At 41.5% G+C, this 10,204-nt stretch overlaps 1 protein-coding gene across 1 annotated transcript; it reads right to left on the bottom strand.

Moving 5' to 3' along the window:
• Nucleotides 1-341: 341 nt before the first annotated feature.
• LOC146858100 (gamma-crystallin-3-like) lies at nt 342-9,489 on the bottom strand. Its single transcript, XM_085646876.1, has 3 exons — nt 9,444-9,489; nt 1,371-1,613; nt 342-663 (listed from the first exon to the last, which is right to left on the bottom strand). Exons 1-3 carry the CDS (start codon nt 9,450-9,452, stop codon nt 388-390), a joined length of 528 nt encoding a protein of 175 aa, XP_085503002.1. The 5' UTR covers nt 9,453-9,489; the 3' UTR covers nt 342-387.
• Nucleotides 9,490-10,204: the final 715 nt, after the last annotated feature.

Here is a 10,204-nt window from a genome sequence, read left to right as displayed (position 1 = left end):
CCTGTGCAGCCTCTTCCTACCTGCCTGACTGGCTCATGGTAACAGAGAATACGTGTTTTCAAGTAGTGGCTATGAGGGCATGAAGTACAGGGGATCTAACGTGACTAGTACTTTTCAATTTGGAGATTTTCTAGGGAGACCGACTTCTAAAGTTGAGAAACCAAATAGATAATGATGTTATTGCTTTCAAAAGAAAATATGCTCATCAATTCTAGCAGCAGAATATGTTATCTTTTATGTTGCATTATGATTTTTAGCTTTATAAAGTCATTGATATATATCCAGAACAAAGAATATCAGAAGGAGACATCGTTAAAAAACATAAAAAATAAAAGGATAAGTGTATGTTTACTCTTTTATTGCTCACATATTAACAGCACTACAACTTTAATAGAACGCTTCGACTTGTCGGAAGGAGCCGACCTTGGAGTTGGCTGCTCCCCAGTTGGTGTACCGCCGGTACTCGCCGGGCCTCAGGTAGTACTGCCGCCCTCTGTAGTTGGGCTCCTCATAGAAGACCCAGTGGCCCTCCAGCACGTTGCAGGAGTGGATTTCACGGCGGTTGAATTCTTCATATACATTAGGGCAATCCTCAGTGAACTCCATCATCTGGCCTCTGAATTCCTCCTTCTCATATATCTTGATCCTAAATGATCCCCGGTGCTTTGATGGAAGAATGAGAGATGATGATGAGTGCCCTTTCACTGTTAACATACGTCACAAGAAAATAGTCCCTCATATGCACTGGATTGTAAGGTCTGACATCAACAGCAGAAGCATAAATGCCGTCCAACCCAAAAACACAGACTGGAATATTTGTTGGGCAGGACAAACAGACACCGCTCCAGAGAGGACAGTCATCGAAACAGGGGCAGGAAGTTAGATGGCACATGCAAATACTTTCTATATGACTTCAAATGTGAATCTCTTTTGACTTCAAAGATAACAAAAACTAAACTATTTGCAAAACAATAGTTCTGGCTGGTTTTAGGTGCCTGTCAGTTTTTGTGCTATATATCTGGCAGCAAAAAAAAGCTCAGAGAGGAACCAAAATGCCGCTTGGGGGGCACACTATGGGAATCACAGAAATGTAGTTTGTGTTTTACGGCAAGTTGGCTTGCTGCGTTGTGCTGCATGCAAGTTTGATAAATATGGCCCTAAATATGAATTCCATTTTGCGGAAAGCTGGCTTGGGTAAGGTTTCTTCAAATCAATTCCTATTAAAAGCACATCTGTGTGGCTGCACACCAACTCCCTGAGTAAGCTGGTGAATACAAGCAAACCTCATTACACATTGATTTTTATTTCTGGATAATCCAGTGACTTACAAATGATATAGAGACAGCAGTGAGCTATAAATAGAAAATTACCAGTGGGATGACACGGACGGATTGTATTGAATCGTTATAGCCCAACCACTGTTGAAAGTCTGGGTAGTCCCCCCTTTTCAGGTAGTATTGGTATCCAGTGTAGTTGGGGTGCTCGTACAGTATCCAGTTGCCATTTTCCACCCGGATGGAGTTGCAGCGACTGAAGTAGGAACTCAGTTCTGGACTGTCAGCGCTGCACTCATAGGAGCGGCCCTGGAAGTTTTTGTCCTCGTAGAAGATAATCTGCCAAGAAAAAACAGTATTATTCTGCAGAATGATCTTCATTCTATGATGTGCTTCACAGATGTATACCATTGTCAACTACTTTCTGATACTGAAGTTACATTTTAGTTTAGTTCAGTTAGAGCATTTATGGGGTGGCAGGGGTCTTGGGAAGAGATTGCATTCTCTGTCACACCAGATAGACGTGTGCATTGTTTCAAAAAAAGTTACGTTTTCAAGACCAGTCTCAAGATTAAGATGGTCAACGTGAACTTTTAAGGATGCAGTGGAGAATTCTAGAGGTGAACTGTCTGCAGTAAATAACCCTTATCCCCAACTTGATTTGTGTGCAGTTTCGGGGTCACATTACAGAGACATTTTTAAAGCGTGGGCGCAGTGGACAATTGCACATGGCACCCACCTTTCAAGGGGTCCCTGCAAATGTGATTTTTGTGCGTATCTCTCTTCTATTTCTCTATCTCAACATTTAATGTATAGGTAAATATTGTTTGGCATCAAAGGGTTTGAATAAGTAGAAAATAGGCAATAAAACTCATAGTTGTTCTGAAGAAGGACCTTAAAATACTTCTTGCCTAGTGCCCTCAAAAATTCTTAAAATGACACCGGGCCACAAGATGGTTCAGGATATGTAAGGTTCCTGCTAGATCAGTGTGGGAGGAATCAGGAATCATTGATGAAGAATAACATGGCTTGTTTGTGAAGCAACCTTGACCATTCCAGAGTGAATTGAGCTTGATTTTTGTGTCACTGATAACTAGTGACAAAATCTGGGGTGGTCAGTCGTCTTTAATTCCTTTACCGCCTAATCAATTTATTATTTAGGACATCGTAAATAATTGATGAATAGTTAATTAATGCTAAGTGTCTGATGATGACAACGACGGACCACCGCCACACTGCGGGACTGCCCGCAGTATTATAAGTATTTTGAGTTACCTCACCGCCGCTCTTTTCATGGTGAAAGGGAGGCAATGAGGCAATAATTGTGTCTCTGTGCATGGGGGTGCACACAGGGGGGCACATGTTTTGCTCCCCTGTAGTTTTACACCCCCAGTTCCTGCATGGGAAGGAATGTACTACATGGTGCGTTCCTTCCTGTGCAGGAACGTGCACTGGAGGTCCTGGGACTGTGCTTTTTAAGGCTCACAATGAGCTTTTAAACAGCACTGGTGGACTGCCATGCTACCCACCCAGCAGACCACATGCCCCTTTATACATTTGCACCACAGACCCTCCAACACTGTGGCATAGGTGGATATGTATCACTTCTTCTTCCGGCGCATTTCTGCACATTGGTTGTACCTGAGCTTCTCTCTCCCTCCTATGTTGTACTGGGCATCAATAAGCAATAACAAGATCTTTGAGGAGACTCTGCCTTTTATCAGAAGTGCATGCTTATTTGTTGAGCAGGCAATACAATCACTGCCCCACCTTTTTACAAAGTCTAAGAAGGAGGTGGAAAATACCTGGAAGAAGCACTCTGCTCTGATTGAAGAATATTCAATATTTGAAAACAAAGTGGACATAGGTTGGCTTCTTGTTCCCAGCAGAGAGTCCAAAGTTAAATACTAGTCCTAGCTTACAGTATCTGCAATTCATATGGAATTTGAAAGGACACTACCTGTTTCCACCTGCAAAGAAAATCTCTGCTGTCTCATGTGAGAGGAGGAACAAGCCCCTCAACCAAGATGATGATGAACAGTGTGCAGCTGACCGAATCCTGAATTAAGGTAATTTTAAGCAAGTCAGCATCAAGGAGCCTCAATTGAAGTTTTCTCTGAGTGCACTTTGAAAAGGTTTGGTGTTTACAGGCCAGCTCACAATATTACACCAAATGACTGAAAGAGATGGCATATTAAAACAAATGAGAGCACAGTTAAAAGTCCTTAAAATCTCATGCAAATGGGCCAATGATTCACAGAGGAGTGTGTCTAAATCATCCTCCAGAATTAATAGAAGTGAAGCAGATCTCACTGTTGATGAGGAGTTCATTAGCCAATGTGGTCAGTCATTCAGCTTTCATGGGCACTACATTTTTCCCCTTGATTTCAGCTGACACAATCCTCTAAACATGTACTGAACAAGCATTACCAAAGCCAGCAGATTTGGCTTTTTTTGTGATGCAAGTACTCAGGGGCACATATAGGGCATGCACACAGACCACTGCACTTGCATGCACACATTTCAGACACAGATCAACAAGAATATATAAACATTGGCAGCAGAAGGCTCAGGGTAATCTGTCTCTGAGTAATGCATGATGGTGTGCATACTGTGGAACACATCAGTGTCCATTGGGGGCAGTGTGTGATGGACAGCAGGGAAACATAAGGTGATGTTTGTCAGGAGAGCACAGGGTACTGTTTTACTCGGAAGCAATAGTGATGTCTGTTGGGGAAGTACTGGGTAATGAAATTTAGGGTATCATTGGGTGATGCAATTCAGGGCAATGCGTGGTGATGTGCCATAGAGGCAGCTAGGAGGCGGATAAGTGTATTCCATTTGGTGATGTGACATAAAAACTGGAAGGATTAATGCTGTGCATAGGGGGAGCACTGGCTTTTGTGTGTGAGGTTAGCGGTGGCTGTAATGCATTATGGGAGAACTGGATGATGTATGGTACAAGGGCAGAGAGATGTTGCATTATAGTGAACACAGTGATGTCCTGTAAGATGCACAGGGTGATATTCAATGTAGGCAAATGTTGAAGTGGAATCGACGAAACAAAACATTTTAGAGAGCTTGCAATATGTCCCATGTCATGTACAAATAACTCACCCAGTATGTTTTTGTTCTTATGAGTCTGGAACTTGTATTTTTCACTTCATGAATGCATCACTATGAGTACCAAAATGCTAAGAAAATTCCAGGTCTTGACAAGCTACTCACGCCTAACAGTGAAGGAGACAATGAAAGGTATTTTCAGCATTTCTTTTCATTCAATGTGAGCTATTTCATTAGAAGGGCAGCATTACACTGCTCCCTGGCACCCAGGCACTCAGGCACACCTGTATAGCTGCAAGAGGCCTCAGATCATTTGTGATACCTTCAGTCCACCCAGGATTTATGATTTTAGGAAAGTCATCCTTTTACCCTTATCACACTCATTTTTGTAATGATGCTGGTGGCTACTGCTCTGCTAAGCAGGCCCAGGGCAAGTGATCTATCTTCTAAAGGTATATGCTTATTGGTATAATTCTAACTGATAAGTAGAGCCTACTTATAAGTCCCTACTATGGTAGGGCATGTAGGTTTAGAGACCCTAGTGGACTTGATGCACTTAAGAGTGCACTGCCGTGGAGTCTGATCTCATTTTAAAACCAGGCGTGCATTGCAGGCTGGTTTTAAAATAAAACTGTGTCCAAATTTGACTTTGGACGAATAGGCCCTTTTAATGTCCAAAACTACCTTTTTATTACTTATAAGTTACCCCTAAAATCTGCCGTAGGATCCTCAAGGTTAGGGTGCATAGTTCTTAAAAGCAGGGACAATACAGAAAGGGTTTTATATGCCCTAGTAGGGGAAAACAGCCAAAGCCGTTTTTCTCTGTTAGTGCTATTAGCCCCATTGGCTAAATTGGAGAGGGATTTATTAAATTTAATAAAGTCTAACTTTTTATTGGAGCAAGCTAGTCGCATCATTCAAAGTATCAAATTAATGGTAAACCTAACAACTTGCAAAGGTCGGATGTGATATAACTATTACAGGAAAGTAGTTTCAGAAACTTAATATCTTGAAGTTACCTGCAACAGCCCTGTAGCAGCCTCTTCTTATTGGTCATCCTTTGCCAGACTGAGCCAAGCTGCTTTCTGAGTAGGTGTGAAGAGGCCTGGGTCTGCAGCACTACAACTATTTGCTGGTAGGAGATCTTCTTCCTGTAGAAGCCAGGAAGGTCACTGGGTAGATAAGCTGGAGTTCAAAGGCATGGGCCACTGCACAAAACAGATGTCACAGGACACAGCCACCCACACTTCCTTGATCTCTAGCCAGATGGGAGCCACTTAATTAGATTAAGAGAAGGGGTGGAAGGGGAATGTAGTCAATTGTTAGTCACACCTCTGGATTGGGTTACATAGACACACACTCCAAGGAGAGATTTTCTCAATTTTGATAGTTGGGAGAATGTTGCATTCTAGGCTAGACGTTTGCCACATTTGAGATGAAGTAGTCATACTAGAGGGATGTAGCTTAGTTCCTATTTGCAAGGTTGCCCCTCTCCCTCAAATGAAGATATGAAGGATTGATACGTTAACTCAGCAGAGCTCACCAGATCACTGTCTGGAAAAGAAGAAGAGAAGAAGGACTGCCCTGCTGGACCCCTGGACTGTACCAAAAAGTGGATTGCACTCTCAAAGACTGCACTTGCTGCGCGCACAAGGCTTCACTGTGCCTGAATCCAAAGGGAAAGGAGTGGACTTTCTGACCAGCAACCAGTACAAATGAGCTGAATAAGTCACCTTTAAAAGGGACACCCAAGCTGACCACTTTAACTGGCCTAGTCATGGACTGAGCAAGTGAGTTGTGAGAGATTGAGTCCTAGCCCTCAAGTGGCAACCCATTGCCTATGAAACCTTGGCCAGTACTAGAGGAAACTTATCTCGCCAAAGGAACCATGACACAGCTGGAAGCTTCATTGGAATTGATGCAAACCAACGCAAAGCCTCGCAAACTCTCACCGCTCAGCTGCCAGTTTCAACAAAACTGATGCAAGTCCGCGAGAAGCCTCAAAAAACCTTACTGCACAACTTTAATAGAAATGATGCAGCATGACGTAACTCTATACAGGACTTTGCATCATAGCCCTTGCTAAAGGTGCCACAACCGGCATGGGTGACAAGGAAGTTATTTGCATGGAAGGTGATTGGAAAATTAAAAATACATAGATTTCCTTTTTATGATGCTGAAAATTTGACCTATTATTGGTTTGTTGCATTTAAAATGATCTCTTCTTTTGTCATGTCCCACATCCAGCTGAAAAATTACCCTATTTAATGTAATTCATTTCTATTTGCCTCATTCATCTCATACAATAAAGCAGCGTAATCGGATTTAGGAAAGATGAAAGCATACTGAAGTTTGGTCCGGCAATACATGACCTGACTCAAATTATGTCTGTGTGGACTGGATTTCTATCTAAATGTCACCAATGAAAAAGTCAAATGCTTCTGACTGATCTCATGCAGAAGCAAAGCTCCTTTTCTGAAGCAAGACACTAGAAGCTGAAACACTTGTAACAACAGCTGCTCCACTGGCAAACTCAGGTTGTCCATTAACTTATAACTGCAAAGTATGTCACCGGCAAATGCCATAAGTGACATTAGTGAAACTAAACCTAAGAAGCAGTGGCAGAGCCATTAGGGCTAGCATTCGCTGCCAGTGTTTTGAATAAGTCATAGCTAGTTATGTCAAGGGTTTTTTGTAAAACTTTATTGTTGTGGAAGCTGCTTGGTCCTCGACAATTTAAAGGAAAACCAGTGACTAAAAGCAAAAATGTTTTTGAGGCCTCAAAAAGCATAAGTGCCTTGTGCTCCTTGTGAAAGGGCAGAATGCTGTCACTCACCGTGAAGTTAGCCATTGGCTGAAGTGAACTGACCCATTGCCCCATGCTAAATACTGTAATGAGCAGAAGAAAATGTGAATGACACAGTTAACAGACCAATGGATTAAGATAAAGCCCCTATAAATACGTATAGTTTACGTACAGTTTTAATAAAATCAAAAAATCTTGATGCAAAGAAACTTTACTCGAAACAAAGAGAAGTGTCTAACGATGTGTTGTTGTCAGCTAAAGGAGGCCTTTCTACCACCAAAATAGATATAATTAAAATAATGAAAGAGCGAACACATGTAAACCATTCAAATTTGTTTTAATTATACTTGAATACGGTTATCTTCTCTTTTTGAGGGTTTACATGGCCCAGGCAAGAGTCTCTTCAAAGTCTTGTCAGGGAATCGCATGTAGGGGACAGGAAATGACGCGTACGCACCTTCACCAGCCGCCCTCTGTATAGCGCACAACACATTGTCAGTGAAATAGACAAAACGAAAGGCTCATGCAAAAATCAAAATTAATACTCAGATGCATTCAAAACCACTTTCTACCTGAAAGGATCTTAAAGGTAAATATGTTTCAATGTAAAGCCTAAAGCAACTTTTGGTCAACGCACTTCCATCAGCTACCCGACATGTAAATTATGTCTATTTTGATTTATAATCTATTCATGTTAGCTACTTTACATAAAAGCTTTTGAGTTGCGCGTGCCAGGGCTAAAGTCTGGAGTAGAAAAACATTCGTGTGACCAAGAGGAAAATGAAAAAAATATTTTTTTTATTCCTGCGCAGACATACGTTTGTTACAAAATCCACAATTAATTCTTGAACATTTCCCAGATAAGATTCGCAAGTTATATTCATTTGAAACTGCTGTTTTCCTCTAATACGAAAAAACAAGCGCTACTATTGTGCCTCTGTTTCGTCACTCATAAAACCGGATGTGAAATGTGCTGTATTGTAGAAGCAGTCCACTCTTTGGCACAGAAAGAATGACCTTTACTGCTCCTTGGACACTTCCTTGCTTGGGACCGCCTCTTGCAAATGAAAGTATGCCTTTGCAGAGACTGTCGCTAGGTGCACCTCACATAAGTACACAGATTGAACTTCTAGTTTATCTCGGACATATGACTAAATACGATTTGGTTAATGCGCCTTTTAAGTTGACTCAAGGGAGCAGCCTCAGAACTGTCAGACAACTGGGACCACATTTCCTGCAGTGCGTTGCGCAATGAGGAAGACATGGCGCAGAGCATTATCTACTAAGAATGGCCGGCTGCGGCTGCCATGTCCTGTGCTGAATGATGCTCTATCAAGGCTGCCAGTGCTGAGCGTGCACTGTCAAGCATAGGATGTGTACTGGAAGCATAGCCTTCCAGTACTAATAGCCATGCCTAGACACGCCCTGAAAAATCCCACACAGTGGTTGTGTGCTGTGCACTGCACCATACATGCAGTGTGATGGGGGTTTTCAGATAAAATAATACATTTTTATTTGTTTATGCCTTCTTCAAGTAGTTGTTAATGTTTTATACACAGCACCGTCTGGCTACCTTAGAATGCTGGACTTTATATCAAAACCTGTGGGTTTGTGCGCTTATCCAACCCATTAATGATCCTCTGGCTCAAAGTGACACGAAACAGACCAAAATGCTTTTTTTGAGCCTAAAAAAGCGCACCTTTCCAGCTCATAACACTTTTGTTGTTGGATTGTAAACACCATACATTATTTTGTATTGTTTTGCATCAATTTGTGCTGGTGCAAAGTCTTACTACATCTGGGCCTCGGTTTGTCTGAATCTTCATTACTTAAATAGTTTTTTTTTTTAAAGGAGACACTGGTACTGTTTTATGCAAGAGTTTTTGAATACCAAGGCTTCGTATTGGTCTTTATTCCTCTCATGCCTCTTTGTTTAATCATCCTACACTTTCTGCCTCTTTAGCTCTCTCTTTCAGATTATTTGTCATTTACGCTTTCTCCCTTTGTCACTGATTTACAGTCGTTATCTTCCCTATTTATTCTCTGTTTTCAACCACTTTCCCCTTTGCATTGGGTCAAAGTATGATGATGAAAAATAAGTCCATCTCGCAAAAAATGAGCGGTGGGGCTCACCCCCTATAACACATCCTCGCATAAAGCACAAGAAAACACCAAAAAGCCACAGAAATACCAACATGGCTAACCACGCATAGGTAAAAGATACTGTTCTCTCAAGGGTTGTTAGCTGAGTAAACCGCAATAGTAGGCTGCTTGCTGTACAAACGGCTCTCCAGTCTTACCTTGCCCATGTTGGCTGGAGTGATCTGCACGGGAGATGTGAAGTCGTATGCGTCTCAATTAACAGGCCTGCTGCATCTGGCTTTATAGACATCACGCAATGTTGGATTAAACTGAACAAAAGGGTGGTCATCATTTTCTGCAAGCTATGGGAATTTCCGACATTTGCACATTCTGCACTCGTCTGCACTGTAATTCGGCATGTTCTTTTGTGAAACAGACTACCGTAGTCAGTTTGATAAAGTGAGATCGGAGGATTCTGAATGCTGTTGATGACTAATGTGCCAGCATATTTATGTGCCAGTCATCGCCTCTTCCTCAATCGAATATTAGCAGATAAAATACAGTGATTTTACATTAAATAAAGAACGTTTCGGTGTTTATGTTTTAGAAAACTCTGCACGTATGTTTAATGCTAGGTAGTTTTGCACGATAATTTTGGCAGGAGTGTATAATCTTAAATCCGCATAAACAATTCAGGAAGTACTTTTTAAATTAACATTCAATGAGGCTGATATTTAACATTATGCCCCATTTATTACGTTTCTGTATCATATTACAATTATAATTGTGCTTTCTTGTCCTGAAACAAGATGGGGCAGCCTTGACTGTGCCGAATGACTTGATAAAAAACGAGGGCAACCATATGCAATGCCACCCTAAGGTTGCAGTTTTTTGTGCCTCCTTGAGGGAAGCTTAAGATGGCCTCTTAAGATATATATATATATATATATATATTCACTGAAAAAACCATAGGTTTCAC

Source organism: Triturus cristatus, chromosome 3_2 (genome assembly GCF_964204655.1).
Source record: "Triturus cristatus chromosome 3_2, aTriCri1.1, whole genome shotgun sequence".
NCBI lineage: Eukaryota > Metazoa > Chordata > Amphibia > Caudata > Salamandridae > Triturus > Triturus cristatus.
This window is presented reverse-complemented; position numbering and strand designations above follow the sequence as displayed.